At 45.0% G+C, this 21,694-nt stretch overlaps 1 protein-coding gene and 1 long non-coding RNA gene across 9 annotated transcripts in view; one reads left to right on the top strand and one right to left on the bottom strand.

The window, feature by feature from the left end:
* LOC134928326 (polyamine-modulated factor 1-binding protein 1-like) overlaps positions 1 to 21,694 on the top strand; it is an 817,199-nt gene that overhangs the window by 329,222 nt on the left and 466,283 nt on the right. For all 8 annotated transcript variants that reach the window (XR_010177892.1, XM_063923947.1, XM_063923945.1 and 5 more), the window contains exon 14: positions 682 to 835. Coding sequence is in view for 7 of the 8 variants with exons in the window: in XM_063923947.1 (XP_063780017.1) it covers positions 682 to 835 (154 nt within the window). In the remaining variant the exon portion in view is untranslated. The remainder of the gene's footprint in view (positions 1 to 681; positions 836 to 21,694) is intronic.
* Positions 1 to 21,694, bottom strand: part of LOC134928328 (uncharacterized) — a 177,648-nt gene that overhangs the window by 13,395 nt on the left and 142,559 nt on the right. The gene's annotated exons all lie outside the window — the stretch shown is intronic.

Here is a 21,694-nt window from a genome sequence, read left to right as displayed (position 1 = left end):
GATAACAAGAAATGATGTGGAATACTTGTTTTCTGTCTATTCTGTATAATGGGGAAAGACTTACCATCAGCAATGCCAACATGCTTTATATTAAAGAATAGATTGCACAAGTGATTTATAGCGCATATAAACTAATCTTTCTTTTCTTCCGGCAACATTCTCTTTTGGAAAACATTAGTCCTTGTGTGCGATTCAGGATTGTATGTATAGACAATATATATTCATGACCTGTTTGTGAGCTTAATACTGGGAAAGTCTATCATGTATTGCTGGTGTGTGATGGAATTATTAGGAAATCTTCCCCAGATGTTTACAGTCGCTGCCATACCACAATATAAATAAACAAGAATACAGAATAAAATATATACTTTATACTATATACTGTATACAATGTTACAGAGAATACTAAATAAATAACCTTTAAAGTTAATTTAACACCTTTTTTGGTGAAAACCTCCAGACAAGCTTGAAAAAAGAGTGGAGACACTGGATGGAGAGAGATAAAGTACCAACCAATCAGTTTCTGACATTTTTCAAACATGGCAGCTAGGAGCTGATTGGCTGGCACTTTAGCTCTCTTCACTTTATCACTTTCCAAGGCTTAGTACATCTGCCCCACTGTCTCTCCAGCTATATTTAAAATGAATAGTCTTGTTTCCCCTCTCTCCTTTCTTCTACTAGGGGTATGCTTGACAATGTGAAGGCTGAATTAACAACATTAAAGGCACAGCACCAATTGTCAGTTCAAGAATCCCTTCAGCTTCAACAGACCAATCATAAGTATGACATAGAGATGGTCGCTGTCCGAGAGAATGCCTGGAAAGTACAGCAGCAGGTAGTTTACATGTGACTTATTACAGTATAAAGGCGCCATTGCCCTTAAGATTTTCTTCAGTTGCCCTTATTATTAGTAATTAATAGTAATTTTAATAATATGAATGTTGACATCCAGGTACTGTATGCATGATAATATGATCTCTTGATGTTACAGTATAGTACGTTAAAATGTCTGTATTTATTAAACCTTTGACTGTTTTAATAACATCACACTGTCACTAACCTAGAACAGCATTAACAATACAAATCTTTTTTATGTACACTATACACAGATTATAAATCTTTGAGAGGTGCAATACAGAGCCTCTGATTAAAATCAATGTATTTTAGAAGCTATGGTGATTGATTTTAGACGGGTCCGTAGCCAGTCTTGTTTCATTTGTGAAAATTGGAATTCACACGTTTAAGGCTTGTACTCACGGGCAGTTTTACGTGGGCGCATGATGTGGTGCCCTGTGTCTGGCAATTTGCAACTCAGACTTACTTAAAAAGAGTGATTAATAGACCATTATGAAGAATTCATGGTCCATGTTCTTTATCAAAGGCTCAAGATACCCAGGATACTTACTCTGTTTTGTGTCTATCAGTATCTAATGTCCGTTAAAGTTGCATTTTTATAAAAGGGAATACAGAGCAGTGCATCACTGGCAGTTGTGAGAGTACCAACAAGTGCATAATTAGCAGTTATTTGGTATGGTTTGTTTGCATTTTGTGAGTTAAAGGGAGAGATGTATCACATCTTCTAAACGGGGCAAGTGTAGATGTTGCCCATAACAACTATCATGCACAGTATCCAGTACATTGTATAAACTGCTAGCTAGAATCTAATTGGTTAATATGGGCAACATCTGCGCCTATCCTCCTCAGAAGGCTTGATACAGTATACAATATGTCCCACATAGTATATTTCTGATGGATACAAGGATTTTTATTGAGTTGCTTGTCATGAACACAGCCCATTGGAAATGCAGAACTCACGCAAGCCCGCAAGGGGCTTCATTGCGCTCGCCACCCTGTCAGTATTCCACCGCTCGGGATGCCGATGTCGGTATAACGACCTTCGGCATCCCATGCGGCTGGATACCATAGCGATCCTGCGCTGACCCCTCCGCTGATAGCACAATAACAACATATTTTTAAAAATAAATCCTTTTCTGTAGGAAAATAAGTTCCAGGTACTGTTGACTGTAAATTACCTTTGATGATCTCTAAACAGTTTGTACAGTTTGGAACAAAGCAAATTCTTAATTTACTGAAATCCTAAAATATTTTGTCAATTTTGTCTATTTTTATCTTGCATTGATTTTGTTTTTTTCTTTTAGATGATCTATTTTATTCCGCTCTTTACTGCTAAAAGCCAGTTTTTATTTTCCTAGTAAACCTGTATCCTATTTTTAACACTGTGCATTCAGAGGCTGAAGGAGAAGTAATAATAGGAAGACTCAGAGCAGTAGTGATGAATATTTATTGCGCTATATAGTGATTGAACAAAAAAGGTCATTACCCAGTACCAGTTCGTATTCCCTTGGAATACAAATTGAGAACAACTTTGCAGGAGGATTTAAGTTAATTTTGCCATTACACAGAGAAATTCTGAAATGATTAAACTAGCAAAACTGCATGCATTATTCTGTAACTAGAAATGCTTTATTAAAAAAATGCAGAAACAATTAGGAGAGAAAAGAGATTGAACCATGCAAGGAAAGTATAAATAAGTCTGAATTGAGATTGATTTCAACATAATGCTGTGTAGGAATTCCCATCTATTGATTCGTTTTAAAGCCTGTGCACAGAACCTAAAAAGATAAAGTAAGCAAGGTCAGATAATCAAACCGTTTTTTAATAGTAAAAACAGCAACTGCCACTGTACACTATTAAAATAAATCCATAATACAAATTGCTTTCAAGAAAAAGTGGATGAGGAGCTGATCTTCCTATTGAACCTTTCTACTGTTCAGTGACCACACTGGGTAAAGGATAGGTGAGGATGCCTGCAAGATCAATACTAAGTAAGATGTAACAAGGAATCATTCAGAACATTAAAGGTTTACAAGGGGGGATAAGAGTGGTGATGTCTCTTCGCTACGTCACAGAAGAGAGAAATACTGTATGAAGTCCTCTGTGCAGCTCCTCCTATTGTTTTCTTCCTGCCTCTGGCAAATTATTTGTGTTTTCTATTCACACGTTGCATTGGACACTTTGATTTATTTAGTGACACTTGACATACCTAGATTTTGCCATTGGAAACTCTTAAAGTTTCCATGCTCTTTAGAGTGCAAATCTATTTACAGTGCAGTGTACAATACATTGTAATGCCATTTATATTTAGTATTGAAAGCATTGAAAGTGTGCTTATGGGATAATAGGCAATTTATGATGGAGCACGTTAAGCCTGATTAAGGGTCTAATTCAGACCCGATCGTTGCAGCGGCAGCTATAGTAGCCTGATCCCCTTTCTGGAGTGTGCACGCAATCTCCTCTGCCTGATTGACAGGCGGTAGCGGGGCGGGAGGGGGAAGTGCCAACAGCATTAGAATGCCGTGGGTGGGGCGCGGTCCAGACAACAGAGGTGCGTCCGGACCGCTGCGGGCCGCGGCGGCTGAGTGAAGTCACACACAGCCGCTGCGACCCAGAACGTGGCGGGTAGCCGCCTGCCAGCGCTGGGAGGGAGCTACTCAGCGGGTGCGTAAGCATCTCCGCTATGCGATGCTTTCGCACCTGTGCGGGGGGAGGCAAGGCCTGACATGGGGGGCGGACTAGCCCTGTGATAGGTGTCCCCCCCGTATGTTAGAGAATCTGATCGTAGATGTGCTAGTACCGATGTTCAATACTTTATGCGTGATGTGCAGGCTGTTGTCGGAAGCAGAACGGTTGCAGACGTCAGTCGATTGACAGTCTACAGCCATTTGGGGCTGCAATGGCCTCCGTTTCCCAAAATGGAGGCATTTCGCTTCTGTTTTGGGGAAGTGCAGAGACCAGGATATTTATCTTCAGAATAGATTTTGTCGCCTCCTGGAAGGAGCTGCAGCTGATGGATGCAGCACTGGATCACTCGTGAATGCTGGAGGTGTCTATTCATACCAGATGCCTCTGGCTGCATTACCATATCTGAGTATTGCTGCTGCTTACTTGGAAGCATCAGCAATGCACACTCCAACCACATCTGAATCATACAAAAATGACGAGACAGCGCTTTGGAAGAAAAGTGCTTATTATTTGGAGTAAGCTGCATGTTGAATGAACTTGCTTGATTAACCCAGGATAATATGTCCTATGTGGGAAAGTTCCATTGAGACTGAAATTGATTAGTATAACCGTTTCAGAGACACAGGTTTGAATGAGAATTGGTCCTGTGGTGACCTGGGTACAAATATTGGTGGTTAAAAATTTTAAGGGCTCAATTGTGTTAGTACATTTTATATTGGATTGTATTTATTTTATGTATGTGATACTGGCCGGTATCTATATTATGATGTATGTTTATATGTTTTAAATATTGGATAAAATTGAGATCAAAGTAAAAAAGCACTGTCTCGTCATTTTAGTATAGTTCTTGCTTTTTGAGGTATTTGGGATCAAATCCTCGAGATCAGCTGCTCTTACTTTGATTCATGACTCCGCCAGGTGTATATTTGTATTACACATCTGAATCAGGCCCATTACTTAAGAAACACTCTCAGGAATAAAATGGGTGGTATTCATGTGACCGCCGGTCAGCTGACTGACAGTCACATGATCTCCTCCATCAGCCCGACGGCTCACTATCCTGATGGTCGGCATGCCAACCAACAGGGACTATTTCCACTCGTAGGTGTCCACGACACCCATAGAGTGGGAATAGAACCCGTGGCGACCGCAGGTCGCCACCGAGCCCGAGCGAGCCCGCAAGGGGCTTGCTGCACTCGCCCCTCCCCGTCGGTATGCTACCGGGATCCCGGCGTCGGTAAGCTGACCGGCGGTTTCCTGACCGCCGGTCAGCAGTACTACACCCGAATAAAATGTGTATTTTCACCTGCATGCACAATTGGGTGCATCTCGAGATGAGACTGCATATGTAGTGTATGCACCTGTTTTGATACTTGTTCCCATTAGTGGGCACTTGTGTCTGACTTATACTAGCAGGAATGTAAATTATTTTTTTATTTACGCCCAGGTCTGCACATCCCGCAGTTGTGGGAACAGCCGTCACAACCCCCCTTATGTATAAATGCAATATGACTCTGCATTACTCTTTTTTGCTGAACCACGAATTGCAAGTTGTGCTCTGCAAGCAGGTTTACATTCATCCCAGTGGCAAACACAGGATTTCTAGAGGGGGGTTTCCAAATGCAATCCACAATCTCCCACTCTGTGGAACATGGAATACAGTGTTAATATTTAACACTCTATGGGCTCTAGTATAAGCTGTATCAAACATATTTAATTAATATAAATAAGATAAGTGGTCAGGAAAAGGTAAAACATACTATGATAAATAAATAAATAAACAAATAAATACACAGACATAATATAACCGGTACTGCACTTTCTAAGCACACATTCTCCTACCTCATGGTAAGACTCCTGTCTCTTCTTCCTGGTAGCTACTCTCTAGTCCAGTGCACTGACTGAGGACTCTGATCCACACACACAGCAAACCTGGTAGAAGAAGCTGCTACCACTGGGCATGTGCAGCAGCTCTGCTCTGTCCGTTAAACTGCATGATGTGGCGGCAGATCTAGCATTTGTATTATATACCATTGCTATTGTCATAATTTGAACTCCTTGCCAAGAGGAGGGGGGTTTCCGGGCAACCGGAACTCGCCACCAACACCACCGCCACCGCGTTTGCCTATGTAACCCATAGTGTTTCATAGCATTATGCCTTTAAATGTCTGTGCATAAGAAAGTTATGATTGTTTAATTGTAATGTACAGTTGTTTTGCACGGTAACCCTTCACTACACTGCTGCTGAAATGCTTCTAATATTGTCTGGTGTTTTCAAGTTGTTGTATTGTACACTAGCTAGAGCATAGTGTACCAGATATGACTTAGCATGGGCTTGATATCACCTATGGTACAGCACATTATACTTGCCACATTATGTGAGTTAGCTTTATAAACTTGGCACCACATATGGCACATCCTATTATAATTAATATAAGAAATTTCTCAGATTTGTAAACTTGTCAGATATGACTCAGTTTTATATACATGTCAGATACTGTGTGGCTCAGCTTTGTATACATGTCAGATATGGCACAGCGTTGTATACTTGTCAGATATGGCTCAGCTTTGTAAACTTGTCAGATATGGCTCAGCTTTGTAAACTTGTCAGATATGGCGATATGGCTCAGCTTTGTATACTTGTCAGGTATGGCTCAGCTTTGTATACATGTCAGATATGGCACTGCTTTGTATACATGTCAGATACTGTGTGGCTCAGCTTTGTATACATGTCAGATATGGCACAGCTTTGTATACTTGTCAGACATGGCACAGCTTTGTATACTTGTCAGATATGGCTCAGCTTTGTATACTTGTCAGATATGGCACAGCTTTGTATACTTGTCAGATATGGCTCAGCCTTGTATACATGTCAGACATAGCACAACTTTGTGTACTTGTCAGACATGGCTCAGCCTTGTATACTTTTCAGACATGACTCAGCCTTGTATACTTGTCAAATATGGCAAAGCTTTGTATATTTTTCAGATATGGCAAAGCTTTGTATACTTGTCAGACATGGCAAAGCTTTGTATACTTATCAGATATGGCTCAGCTTTATATACTTGTCAGATATGGCTCAGCCTTGTATACATGTCAAATATGGCACGGCTTTGTATACTTGTCAGACACGGAACAGCTTTGTATGACATGACTCAACTTTGTATACTTGTCAGACATGGCAAGACATGGCTCAACTTTGTATACTTGTCAGACATGTCAAAGCTTTGTATACTTGTCAGATATTGCAAAACTTTGTATACTTGTCAGACATGGCTCAGCTTTGTATACTTGTCAAATATGGCAAAGCTTTGTTTACTTGTCAGACATGGCTCAGCCTTGTATACTTGTCAAATATGGCAAAGCTTTGTATACTTGTCAGACATGGCAAAGCTTTGTATACTTGTCAGACATGGCAAAGCTTTGTATACTTATCAGATATGACTCAGCTTTATATACTTGTCAGATATGGCACAGCTTTTTATACATGTCAGATATGGCTCAGCCTTGTATACATGTCAGATATGGCACAGCTTTGTATACTTGTCAGATATGGCACAGCTCTGTATACTTGTCAGATATGGCTCAGCTTTGTATACTTGTCAGATATTGCTCAGCTTTGTATACTTGTCAGACATGGCTCAGCCTTGTATAATTATCAAATATGGCAAAGCTTTGTATACTTGTCAGACAAGGCTCAGCCTTGTATACTTGTCTAATATGGCAAAGCTTTGCATACTTGTCAAATATGACAAAGCTTTGTATACTTGTCAGACATGGCTCAGCCTTGTATACTTGTCAGGTATGGCACTGCTTTTTATACATGTCAGATACGGCTCAGCTTTGTATACTTGTCAGATATGGCTCAGCTTTGTATACACGTCAGACATGGCTCAGCTTTTTATACATGTCAGATATGGCTCAGCTTTGTATACGTGTCAGACATTGCTCAGCTTTGTATACACATCAGATATGGCTCAGCTTTATATACATGTCAGATATGGCTCAGTTTTGTATACATGTCAGATATGGTTCAGCTTTATATACATGTCAGATATGGCTCAGCTTTGTATACGTGTCAGACATTGCTCAGCTTTGTATACTTGTCAGAAATGGCACGGCTCTGTATACTTGTCAGATATGGCACAGCTTTGTATACTTGGGCCTAGTTCATATTTGTACACAAACCTGAAGGTTTGCTTATAAATACGATGATTGGGTGTCTGCGCAGGCTGTATCGCTCACAGCCCCGTCAGCTGCAGCCTGATTGACATTCAGGGGGCGGCACCTGGCACTGTTCCTCAAAGCGAGAGAAATAAGAAATATGTGAAATAAATTTACATAGATATAGGTAAATATATATCTAAAAGCAGAAACATATGGGGCACTCCATAGTGCGTATCAATTTATTTATAAAACACTTTTAAAAGCATCCAATTTTTTGCCACATATGTAGATGATTCTCGTACCAGAGTTTTCATCAGTGTGGGCTTAGTACCCATCACACTGTTCCCCATCACCTGTCTCTCCCTGGCCATGACCACACAGCGTACTGTCCGACTGGATGATAGCCGCTGCACGCCAGGACACCACTGCCTCTGGAAGCAGGAGATGGGAGCTGGAGCATTAACACACAGCGTCAGAAGGCCACGCCCCTACTTGTTTCATCCGGGACTTTATCAGAGGGCTTGCCTGTGTGACGCTCCACCGATATCTTATATCATACTCTATCCATTCAGGCATAATGTTTCCAGATGCGACCATTCCCTCAATTACTAACCAGAGAGGTTTCAATTAGAGTTAAAAGGATAGATTTCACATCATTGTTTTCATTAAAAATATATAAAAAAGATGTATATAATATATAGAGAAAGTGCATCCATTTTATATTGGCCAGTTTTCCTTTTTTGCTATTGTTTTTTGGAGTCAGTTTTTGGGGTTTCCATGGCAACATTAATAATGCTTTAGGGTTGGAAAATTGGAGCATATATAGATTTCAAAAGATCTTTATTAGTTTCTCCGGTTTATTTTATAATTAGAGGCGCCAGAATTTTGGTATAGTGGAGTGCTCACATACGTTTATTCAGCTCACAGAGCGCATGTGAAGTCCATTCTTCTTAGTCTACAGATACACAGCAATAAAAATGTATCCACATCATCTTGTGGTTAGTGGATGGAAAATAAGTGAAATGGTTATCTACATAGGTCAGATTTTCTCTACTTCCTGTTAGTATTCGATTCTATTAATATCAGCCGGTGTGGGCAAAACTGTACTTCCTGCTACTGGCTAAACTCACCTATTAATACACTTGGGCATTTCACTATATACAGTAATAAGCTGAATACCGGTGCTTCGCTATGGAATTTCAAGTATAATCACAAAGAGATGAAAAGCGCTGGTATTTAAGCAAATTTAACACTGCTTTTAAAATAGGCTCACTTGTGGTAGGATGTTGTTGAGAACTGGTAGCATCAAAGTGTCCCTCCATGAAATTGCCTGAGAACACATCAAAACAATAAATGGATTTTATTGTATGGGAATCTGTATTCTCTGTGTCTTATTTTCTGGACAGTGGGATATACCTAAAGTTAACTAGTTAGTTTATTACAGAAGGTCAGCAATTAGATTTACAACAGGACATGCTCCGCCCACCGCTGCCAATCTTTGTCAGGTCGCACATCTAGGCAAGCCTTCCCTGGATTGATGCTGTCTAAAGGCTTGCGCTGAGGAGAATAATCCGCCTCCTTCTCTGCCCCGTCCCGACTCTGATGCTGCCCTGCTCAGTGCTGTAAGTGCTGGGACGACAGTCCAAGCTCTGCCCGCTGTATGTTAAATATGTAAGGTTTGCAGGGATATGCTGACTCTGTTTCAAAGGGCTGCTCCTTGCTTAGCTTCTTGTTCTCCTTAGGGCTCCTCCTTTGTGGAAAAAAGGTAAATATTTTTACACAACACTTGAGGTCACTGGGAGAACTGTCGGTACCCTTTACACAGCAGATAAGTAGTTGATGACTATCAAGCTTTCCTTTAATGCATTTAAGAGTCAAAATATCTATCTTTCCTTTCCTCCTATTGCTCTCTGAGAGGTTCGGCAATGTTTAGTTCAAGTGACAGGTTAACCTCTGATAATTGAGACACTATCCTCATGACTGAAAATCGGTTGGTTAAGTACTTATATGTGAAATCTATATATGTAAAAGGAAAATACCACTGACTCATCACTAAATCTCATGAACCATAAGGCTGGACTTCCTTGCCAATGGCAGTTGCAGAACAGTCCATTATTTAAATCCAGCGATGTTTGACAGTGTTTAGGGGTGGCAGTTGATGTGGCTCCCCTATTTAAATAATGGACTGCTCTTCAACTGCCACTGGCAAGGATTTCCAGGAACAGAGCATTGTGTCCTCCCCCCTCCATGACTTGGTATTGCCGGCACCATGCATTCTTTATAGCCCCGGCTGGTTGGGCTGTCTTAACTCTCCTCTGTGAGGGGGGAATTCCCAATAATCATATCACCCCTTTTAACCCCTTTGTGGGTGTAATTTTGAAAAATTCCTTCTTAGTGGATGCCTACGTCACAAAAGCAAGCTACTGTTTAAATTTCAAGTATCTAGTCCATATGGTTCAGGAGATTTTGTGATGAATCAGTGGTATTTGCCTTTTATACATATAGATAGAGACTATTGAACAAGATCCTGGTATTTATCACTGAAACATCTTTGATAATGAGTCTGAGGACCTTTGCAGAGTGTGCTCTTGCTTGAAACGATAGCCGTCTCCTAGTTGGATGGCCTCATTTTCATCAAATCTAAAGCCAGCTGTCATATTACAGCAGTCAGAAAGGAAAGCTCTACTAAAATAAGCAGATGGGACGAAGGGGGTGGGAGGGGCAAGTGTTCTTTTTTTCCCTTTCTTTTTTTTTGTGCATGTGAAAAATGTCTTTAAGATGATACCTTTGTTTCTCTGACGTCCTAGTGGATGCTGGGAACTCCGTAAGGACCATGGGGAATAGCGGCTCCGCAGGAGACTGGGCACAAAAGTAAAAGCTTTTAGGTCACCTGGTGTGCACTGGCTCCTCCCCCTATGACCCTCCTCCAAGCCTCAGTTAGATTTTTGTGCCCGGCCGAGAAGGGTGCATGCTAGGTAGCTCTCCAGAGCTGCTTAGAGTAAAAGTTTTAAATAGGTTTTTTTATGTTCAGTGAGACCTGCTGGCAACAGGCTCACTGCATCGTGGGACTAAGGGGAGAAGAAGCGAACTCACCTGACTGCAGAGTGGATTGGGCTTCTTGGCTACTGGACATTAGCTCCAGAGGGACGATCACAGGTTCAGCCTGGATGGGTCCCGGAGCCGCGCCGCCGGCCCCCTTACAGAGCCAGAAGAGCGAAGAGGTCCGGAAAAATCGGCGGCAGAAGACGTTCCTGTCTTCAATAAGGTAGCGCACAGCACTGCAGCTGTGCGCCATTGCTCTCAGCACACTTCACACTCCGGTCACTGAGGGTGCAGGGCGCTGGGGGGGAGCGCCCTGAGACGCAATAAAACATGTTTAAACCTTATATGGCTAAAGAAATACATCACATATAGCTCCTGGGCTATATGGATGCATTTCACCCCTGCCAGTTTTCCTAAAAAAAAAAAAAGCGGGAGAAAAGGCCGCCGTGAAGGGGGCGGAGCCTATCTCCTCAGCACACAAGCGCCATTTTCCCTCACAGTTCCGCTGGAAGGAAGGCTCCCTGACTCTCCCCTGCAGTCCTGCTACAGAATCAGGGTAAAACAAGAGAGGGGGGGCACAAATTGGCAGAAAATACATATACAGCAGCTATAGAAGGGAGAAACACTTATATAAGGTTATCCCTGCATATATATAGCGCTCTGGTGTGTGCTGGCAAATTCTCCCTCTGTCTCCCCAAAGGGCTCGTGGGGTCCTGTCCTCTATCAGAGCATTCCCTGTGTGTGTGCTGTGTGTCGGTACGATTGTGTCGACATGTATGAGGAGGAAAATGATGTGGAGGCGGAGCAATTGCCTGTAATAGTGATGTCACCCCCTAGGGAGTCGACACCTGACTGGATGGTCGTAGGGAAGGAATTACGTGACAGTGTCAGCACTTTGCAAAAAACTGTTGACGACATGAGACAGCCGGCAAATCAGTTAGTGCCTGTCCAGGCGTCTCAAACACCGTCAGGGGCTCTAAAGCGCCCGTTACCTCAGATGGTCGACACAGACCCAGACACGGATACTGACTCCAGTGTCGACGGTGACGAGACAAACGTAATGTCCAGTAGGGCCACACGTTACATGATCACGGCAATGAAGGAGGCTTTGAACATTTCTGATACTACAAGTACCACAAAAAAGGGTATTATGTGGGGTGTGAAAAAACTACCCATAGTTTTTCCTGAATCAGATGAATTAAATGAGGTGTGTGACAAAGTGTGGGTTTCCCCCGATAAAAAACTGCTGATTTCTAATAAATTATTGGCATTATACCCTTTCCCGCCAGAGGTTAGGGCGCGTTGGGAAACACCCCCTAGGGTAGATAAGGCGCTCACACGCTTATCAAAACAAGTGGCGTTACCGTCTCCTGATACGGCCGCCCTCAAGGAACCAGCTGATAGAAAGCTGGAAAATATCCTAAAAGGTATATACACACATACTGGTGTTATACTACGACCAGCAATCGCCTCAGCCTGGATGTGCAGTGCTGGAGTGGCTTGGTCGGATTCCCTGACTGAAAATATTGATACCCTGGATATGGACAGTATATTATTGACTATAGAGCATTTAAAGGATGCATTACTATATATGCGAGATGCACAGAGGGATATTTGCACCCTGGCATCAAGAGTAAATGCGTTGTCCATTTCTGCCAGAAGAAGTTTATGGACACGACAGTGGTCAGGTGATGCGGATTCAAAACGGCATATGGAAGTTTTGCCGTATAAAGGGGAGGAGTTATTTGGGGTCGGTCTATCAGACCTGGTGGCCACGGCGACGGCTGGGAAATCCACCTTTTTACCCCAGGTCACCTCTCAGCAGAAAAAGACACCGTCTTTTCAAACTCAGTCCTTTCGTCCCCATAAGGGCAAGGGGGCAAAAGGCCACTCATTTCTGCCCCGGGGCAGAGGAAGGGGAAAAAGACTGCAGCAAGCAGCCTCTTCCCAGGATCAGAAGCCCTCCCCCGCTTCTGCCAAGTCTTCAGCATGACGCTGGGGCTTTACAAGCGGACTCAGGCACGGTGGGGGCCCGTCTCAAAAATTTCAACGCGCAGTGGGCTCACTCGCAAGTGGACCCCTGGATCCTGCAGGTAGTATCACAGGGGTACAAACTGGAATTCGAGACGTCTCCCCCTCGCCGGTTCCTGAAGTCTGCTCTACCAACGTCTCCCTCCGACAGGGAGGCAATATTGGAAGCTATTCACAAGCTGTATTCCCAGCAGGTGATAATCAAGGTACCCCTCCTACAACAGGGAAAGGGGTATTATTCCACGCTGTTTGTGGTACCGAAGCCGGACGGCTCGGTGAGACCGATTTTAAATCTGAAATCATTGAACACTTACATAAAAAGGTTCAAATTCAAGATGGAATCACTCAGAGCAGTGATAGCGAACCTGGAAGAAGGGGACTATATGGTGTCTCTGGACATCAAAGATGCTTATCTCCATGTCCCAATCTACCCTTCTCACCAAGGGTACCTCAGGTTTGTGGTACAGAACTGTCATTATCAGTTTCAGACGCTGCCGTTTGGGTTGTCCACGGCACCACGGGTCTTTACCAAGGTAATGGCCGAAATGATGATTCTTCTTCGAAGAAAAGGCGTCTTAATTATCCCTTACTTGGACGATCTCCTGATAAGGGCAAGGTCCAGGGAACAGTTAGAGGTCGGAGTAGCACTATCTCAGGTGGTGCTACGTCAGCACGGGTGGATTCTAAATATTCCAAAATCGCAGCTGATTCCAACAACACGTCTACTGTTCCTAGGGATGATTCTGGACACAGTCCAGAAAAAGGTGTTTCTCCCGGAGGAGAAGGCCAGGGAGTTATCCGAGCTAGTCAGGAACCTCCTGAAACCAGGACAAGTGTCAGTGCATCAATGCACAAGGGTCCTGGGAAAGATGGTGGCTTCTTACGAAGCGATTCCATTCGGAAGATTCCATGCAAGAATGTTTCAGTGGGATCTGCTGGACAAATGGTCCGGATCGCATCTTCAGATGCATCAGCGGATAACCCTATCTCCAAGGACAAGGGTGTCTCTCCTGTGGTGGTTGCAGAGTGCTCATCTTCTAGAGGGCCGCAGATTCGGCATTCAGGACTGGATTCTGGTGACCACGGATGCCAGCCTGAGGGGCTGGGGAGCAGTCACACAGGGAAGAAACTTCCAGGGCTTGTGGTCAAGCATGGAAACGTCTCTTCACATAAATATCCTGGAACTAAGGGCAATTTACAATGCCCTAAGTCAAACAAGGCCTCTGCTTCAGGGTCAGTCGGTTTTGATCCAATCGGACAACATCACGGCAGTCGCCCACGTAAACAGACAGGGCGGCACAAGAAGCAGGAGGGCAATGGCAGAAGCTGCAAGAATTCTTCGCTGGGCGGAAAATCATGTGACAGCACTGTCAGCGGTGTTCATTCCGGGAGTGGACAACTGGGAAGCAGACTTCCTCAGCAGACACGACCTCCACCCGGGGGAGTGGGGACTTCACCCAGAAGTCTTCCACGTGATTGTAAACCGTTGGGAAAAACCAAAGGTGGACATGATGGCGTCTCGTCTCAACAAGAAACTAGACAGATATTGCGCCAGGTCAAGGGACCCTCAGGCAATAGCGGTGGACGCTCTGGTAACACCGTGGGTGTACCAGTCAGTGTATGTGTTCCCTCCTCTGCCTCTCATACCCAAAGTACTGAGAATCATAAGAAGGAGAGGAGTAAGAACTATACTCGTGGCTCCGGATTGGCCAAGAAGGACTTGGTACCCGGAACTTCAAGAGATGCTCACGGAGGACCCGTGGCCTCTACCTCTCAGAAAGGACCTGCTCCAGCAGGGACCTTGTCTGTTCCAAGACTTACCGCGGCTGCGTTTGACGGCATGGAGGTTGAACGCCGGATCCTGAAGGAAAAAGGCATTCCAGATGAAGTCATCCCTACCCTGGTCAAGGCCAGAAAGGATGTAACCGCAAAACATTATCACCGCATTTGGCGAAAATATGTTGCGTGGTGTGAGGCCAAGAAGGCCCCTACAGAGGAATTTCAACTGGGTCGTTTCCTGCATTTCCTGCAAACAGGACTATCTATGGGCCTAAAATTAGGGTCCATTAAGGTTCAAATTTCGGCCCTGTCAATCTTCTTCCAAAAAGAACTGGCTTCAGTGCCTGAAGTTCAGACGTTTGTCAAAGGGGTACTGCATATACAGCCTCCTTTTGTGCCTCCAGTGGCACCTTGGGATCTCAGTGTAGTGTTGAGTCTCCTAAAATCACTAATTTTTCATTCAGACAGGGCAGAACTGAGGACTCGCCCTCAATTTCTCCCTAAGGTGGTTTCAGCGTTTCACATGAACCAGCCTATTGTGGTACCTGCGGCTACTAGGGACTTGGAGGACTCCAAGTTGCTGGTCGTAGTCAGGGCCCTGAAAATATATGTTTCCAGGACGGCTGGAGTCAGAAAATCTGACTCGCTGTTTATCCTGTATGCACCCAACAAGCTGGGTGCTCCTGCTTCTAAGCAGACGATTGCTCGTTGGATTTGTAGTACAATTCAGCTTGCACATTCTGTGGCAGGCCTGCCACAGCCAAAATCTGTAAAAGCCCATTCCACAAGGAAAGTGGGCTCATCTTGGGCGGCTGCCCGAGGGGTCTCGGCTTTACAACTTTGCCGAGCAGCTACTTGGTCAGGGGCAAACACGTTTGCTAAATTTTACAAATTCGATACCCTGGCTGAGGAGGACCTGGAGTTCTCTCATTCGGTGCTGCAGAGTCATCCGCACTCTCCCGCCCGTTTGGGAACTTTGGTATAATCCCCATGGTCCTTACGGAGTTCCCAGCATCCACTAGGACGTCAGAGAAAATAAGAATTTACTTACCGATAATTCTATTTCTCATAGTCCGTAGTGGATGCTGGGCGCCCATCCCAAGTGCGGATTGTCTGCAATACTTGTATATAGTTATTGTTACAAAAATCGGGTTGTTTATTGTTGTGAGCCATCTTTTCAGAGGCTCCTACGTTTATCATACTGTTAACTGGGTTCAGATCACAAGTTGTACGGTGTGATTGGTGTGGCTGGTATGAGTCTTACCCGGGATTCAAGATCCTTCCTTATAATGTACGCTCGTCCGGGCACAGTATCCTAACTGAGGCTTGGAGGAGGGTCATAGGGGGAGGAGCCAGTACACACCAGGTAACCTAAAAGCTTTTACTTTTGTGCCCAGTCTCCTGCGGAGCCGCTATTCCCCATGGTCCTTACGGAGTTCCCAGCATCCACTACGGACTATGAGAAATAGAATTATCGGTAAGTAAATTCTTATTTTCTCATACATCCTAGATGATGCTGGAGTCCACTTCAGTACCATGGGGTATAGACGGTTCCGCAGGAGCCAAGGGCGCTTTAAGACTTTTCAAGGGTGTTAACTGGCTCCTCCCTCTATGCCCCTCCTCCAGACCTCAGTTTAGAAAATGTGCCCAGGCAGACTGGATGCACTCCAGTGGAGCTCTACTGAGTTTCTCTGAAAAGACTTATATTAGGTTTTTTATTTTCATGGAGAACTGCTGGCAACAGTCTCCCTGCTTGGTGGGACTTAGGGAGCAGAAGTAGGAACCAACTTCCTGAATAGTTTCATGGCTCTGCTTCTGGCTGACAGGACACCATTAGCTCCTGAAGGGAACTGATGCTAGCTGCGGCTATGTGCTCACTCCCACAGCCCGCCTTCTCCCCCCCTCCCCCCCCCCCCCCTCCCCTTACAGAGCCAGAAGTCAGAAGACAGGTGAGTGTAAGAGGAAATCTTCAGACATCGTGACGGCTAAAAGGTACCGCGCAGCGGGCGGGAACGCTGGGCGCCCTGGGCAACATGAAACCTAGTAAAACTGGCAAATAAAGGGGCATAAGATGCTGAGGCACAGTCCTACCACCGCCAGTATAAAAAATTACCTCATAAATGCTGAGGAGAAACGCGCCATTATGGGCGCGGGGCTTCCTCCTCAGTCAGCCAGCCCACTGCTCAGCGCCATTTTCTCTCCTTCCAAGCTGCAGAGAAGAACGCTGATCCTCCTCCACTGCTGAACCAAGTATCAGAGTGCAAAACAGGGGGGGCACAGTGAAGTTTGGTGCTATATATTGTGTGATTACCATTATAAAAGCGCTGTATGTCAGTGGGCATTTTGTGTTTCACAGACAATTTATTACTGGCGCTGGGTTGTGATCTGGCAAATCCTATATGTGTTCTTCTGACAGATTTTACTGTGGGTCTGTACCCTATAAGCCCCGGAGTGTCTGTGGTGTGTTTGTGCACGTATGTGACATTTCTGAGGCAGGGAGCTCTTCCCCTGAGGGAGCCATTTTAGGGACACAGAGTTGTAATGTGGTGGCACTGCCGGCACACCACGAGCCTGAATGGGTGAAAGAATTATGTGATATTGTGAATCATATCAGTAAGAGATTAGATAAGTCTGAGTCTCATGCAGAGAGCTGGAGAAAATCAGTGGATGATGTGATTTTTCATAGTTCTGCCTTTTCATCCGCAGGCGACCCCTCTGGGTCACATAAGAGACCATTTGCACAAATAGTGCATACTGATACCGACACGGACTCTGATTCCTGTGTCGACTATAGTGATTCCAGGGGGATAGATCCTAAATTGGCAAAAAGCATTCAATATATGATTGTTGCTATAAAGGAAGTTTTGGAAGTTACGGAAGCCCCACCTGTACCCCAGGAGAAGGCATATTTTTATAAAGAAAGAAAAATTAATGTAACTTTCCCTCCTTCTCATGAGCTTAATACTCTATTTGAGGGAGTTTGGGTAAACCCTGAATAGAAATTTCAGATTCCCAAAAGGATTCATGTTGCTTATCCTTTCCCGGCAAAGGACAGGAAAAGATGGGAGTCACCCCCCGTATTAGACAGTGCCCTGTCAAGGTTAACTAAAAAGGTGATTCTCCTTGCACCTGGGACGGCTTCACTGAAGGAGCCGGCAGACCGCAAGTTGGAGACTACGTTAAAATCTATTTATGTGGTCAATGGTACGTTGCTCAGGCCCACCATTGCTTGCGTGTGGGTGAGTAGGGCTATAGAAAAATGGTCAGATAACTTGTCATCGGAAATTGACCCGATAGATAGAGACGAGATACTCCTATTGTTAGGTCATATCAAAGACGCTGCTGCATACATGCTAGAAGCCATGAAAGATATTGGACTCTTGGGTTCAAAAGCCGCTACCATGGCAGTACCATGGCAGTATCAGCTCGGAGGGTGTTGTGGATTCGCCAGTGGAATGCTGATGCAGATTCCAAAAGAAATATGGAGGCTCTCCCGTATAAAGGTGAGGCCTTGTTTGGAGATGGGCTGGATGCGTTAGTCTCTGCGGCTACCTCAGGTAAGTTGACATTCTTGCTTTAAGCTCCTGCACCGGTGAAAAAGACACAGCACTCTCACATGCATACAAAAAGGCCAAAGGTTCCTCCTTCTTTGCAGGTAGAGGAAGGGGAAGAGGAAAGCAATCTGCAGCGTCTCCAGGATCGCAGGAGTAGAAATCAACCCCTGCTTCTGCCAAATCTGCAGCATGACGCTGGTGTTCCCTTGCGGGAGTCCGCTCGGGTGGGAGCACATCTGAAACTTTTCAGTCAGATCTGGCTTCAATCTGGCCTGGACCCATGGGTCTTACAAATAGTGTCCCATGGATACAAACTGGAGTTTCACGACGTCCCCCATGCCGATTTTTCAAATCGACCTTGCCAGCTTCTCTTCCAGACAGAGAAGTCGTAACAACTGTAATTAAAAAATTATGTCAGGAACAAGTCATTGTCCTGGTACCCTTGTCACAGCAAGGAGAAGGTTTTTATGCAAGCCTTTTCGTAGATCCGAAGCCGGACGGCTCGGTCAGACCAATTTTAAACCTGAAAAATCTGAATCTCTACCTCAAAAGGTTCAAATTCAAGATGGAATCTCTGAGGGCAGTGATTTCCAGTCTGGAGGATGGGGAATTCATGGTGTCAGTAGACATAAAAGATGCTTACTTGCATGTTCCCATTTATCCTCCTCACCAAGCTTATCTGAGATTCGCAGTACAGGATTGCCATTACCAGTTCCAGACGTTGCCATTCGGGCTCTCCATGGCACCGAGGGTATTCACCAAGGTGATGGCAGAGATGATGGTCCTCCTTCGACAACAAGGAGTCAATATAATGCCTTACCTTGACGATCTCCTGATAAAAGCGAGATCCAGGGAATGGTTGGTGCAGAACATTGCACTCTCCCTGTCAGTACTCCAACAACACGGTTGGATCATGAATTTTCTGAAGTCACAATTGGAACCGACAACAAGATTGTACTTTCTGGGGATGATACTTGACACAGAAGTACAGAGAGTATTTCTTCCAGTAGAAAAGGCTCTGGAAATCCAGAGAATGGTCAAACAAATTTTGAAACCAACAAGAGTATCAATACATCAATGCATTCGGTTGTTGGGGAAAATAGTGGCAGCCTACGAGGCCATACAGTTTGGCCGATTCCATGCCAGAGTATTCCAGTGGGACCTGTTGGACAAGTGGTCAGGATCCCACCTACACATGCACCGGAAGATAATCCTGTCCTCCAAAGCCAGGATTTAGCTCCTGTGGTGGCTACACAGTTCTCACCTACTAGAAGGACGCAGGTTCGGGATTCAGGACTGGGTCCTATTAACCACGGATGCAAGTCTCCGAGACTGGGGAGCAGTCACAGAGGGGAAAAGCTACCAAGGAAAATGGTCAAGTCAGGAAACCTGCCTTCACATAAACATTCTGGAATTGAGAGCCATGTACAACGGCCTTCTACAAGCGGTACATCTTCTTCAAGATCAACCCGTGCAGATCCAGTCGGACAATGTAACAGCAGTCGCGTACATAAACCGTCAAGGCAGAACGAAAAGTAGAGCGGCAATGGCAGAGGTGACAAAGATCCTCCTCTGGGCAGAAAGTCATGCAATAGCTCTGTCAGCAATTTTCATTCCGGGAGTGGACAACTGGGAAGCAGACTTCCTAAGCAGAAATGATCTCCATCCAGGAGAATGGGGCCTCCACCAAGAAGTCTTCACAGAGGTGACAAGTCTTTGGGGAGTTCCTCAAGTAGACATGATGGCATCTCGTCTCAACAAAAAGCTTCAGAGAGATTGTTCCAGGTCGAGAGACCCTCAAGCAATAGCAGTGGATGCACTGGTGACCCAGTGGGTGTTTCGGTCGGTATATGTCTTCCCTCCACTTCCACTGATACCGAAAGTTCTAAAAATCATAAGAAGAACAAGGGTTCGAGCAATCCTCATTGCCCCAGACTGGCTAGTGAGGGCTTGGTATCCAGATCTTCAGGAGTTGCTTATAGAAGATCCTCGGCCTCTTCCTCCTCGTGAGGACCTGCTGCAGCAAGGGCCGTGTGTGTATCAAGACTTACCGCGGCTACGTTTGACGGCATGGCTGTTGAGCGCCGGATCCTAGCCCAAAAGGGTATTCCCAAAGAAGTCATCCCCACTCTTATTCCGGCCAGGAAAGGAGTAACGTCTAAACATTACCACCGTATTTGTAGAAAATATGTGTCTTGGTGTGAATCCAAGAAGGCTCCTATGGAGGAGTTTCAGTTGGGACATTTTCTCAATTTTCTGCAGGCTGGTGTGGATGCGGGCCTAAGATTGGGTTCAGTCAAGGTCCAGATTTCGGCCTTGTCAGTTTTCTTTCAAAAACAATTGGCCGCCCTTCCAGAAGTTCAGACGTTCGTGAAAGGGGTGCTGCACATCCAGCCTCCATTGGCACCATGGGACCTTAATGTGGGGTTGCAGTTCCTTCAATCGGATTGGTTTGAACCCCTACAGGAGATAGGATTGAAGTTTCTCACTTGGAAAGTGGTGATGCTTTTGGCCTTGGCATCCGCAAGGCGGGTGTCTGAGTTGGGGGCCTTGTCTCACAAGAGCCCTTACCTGATTTTCCATGAAGATAGGGCAGAGTTGAGAACTCGCCAACAATTTCTTCCAAAGGTGGTTTCGTCTTTCCATCTGAACCAACCTATTGTGGTGCCAGTGGCTACTGACACTTTCACTGAGTCAAAGTCTCTTGATGTGGTCAGAGCTTTGAAAATTTATGTCGCAAGAACAGCTCGGATTAGGAAAACAGAGGCTCTGTTTGTCCTGTATGCTCCCAACAAGATTGGGTGTCCTGCTTCTAAGCAGGCAATTGCGCGTTGGATCAGAGGGACGATTCAGCACGCTCATCCCACGGCAGGATTGCCGATACCGAAGTTGGTAAATGCCCATGCTAATAGAAAGGTGGGCTCATCCTGGGCGGCTGCCTGTGGGGTCTCGGCATTACAACTTTGCCGAGCAGCTACTTGGTCAGGGACAAACACGTTTGCAAAGTTCTACAAGTTTGACACCTGGGCCGATGAGGACCTCAAGTTTGGTCAATCGGTGCAGCAGGGTCATCCGCACTCTCCCGCCCGTACTGGAGCTTTGTTATAACCCCCTGGTACTGAAGTGGACCCCAGCATCCTCTAGGACTTATGAGAAAATATAATTTTAATACCTACCGGTAAATCCTTTTCTCCTAGTCCGTAGAGGATGCTGGGCACCCAACCCAGTGCGTACTTTACCTGCTGTAGTTACTTTGTTGTAGTTACACAAGTGTTGTTACAATTATTTTCAGCATGTTGCTGCAAATGGTTCATGCCTGTTGAAGTGTGTTATGTTGAATGCCATGTTGTGCGGCATGGTTGAGGTGTGAGCTGGTATGAATCTCACCGTTAAATTCAAAGTAAATCCTTTCCTCGAAATGTCCGTCTCCCTGGGCACAGTTCCTATACCGTGGTCTGGAGGAGGGGCATAGAGGGAGGAGCCAGTTCACACCCTTGAAAAGTCTTAAAGTGCCCATGGCTCCTGCGGAACCGTCTATACCCCATGATACTGAAGTGGACCCCAGCATCCTCTACAGA

The sequence above is a fragment of the Pseudophryne corroboree genome, chromosome 5, assembly GCF_028390025.1.
Source record: "Pseudophryne corroboree isolate aPseCor3 chromosome 5, aPseCor3.hap2, whole genome shotgun sequence".
NCBI classification, from domain to species: domain Eukaryota; kingdom Metazoa; phylum Chordata; class Amphibia; order Anura; family Myobatrachidae; genus Pseudophryne; species Pseudophryne corroboree.
Note: the sequence above shows the minus strand (reverse complement) of the source record. Positions and strands in the feature narration are given on the sequence as shown.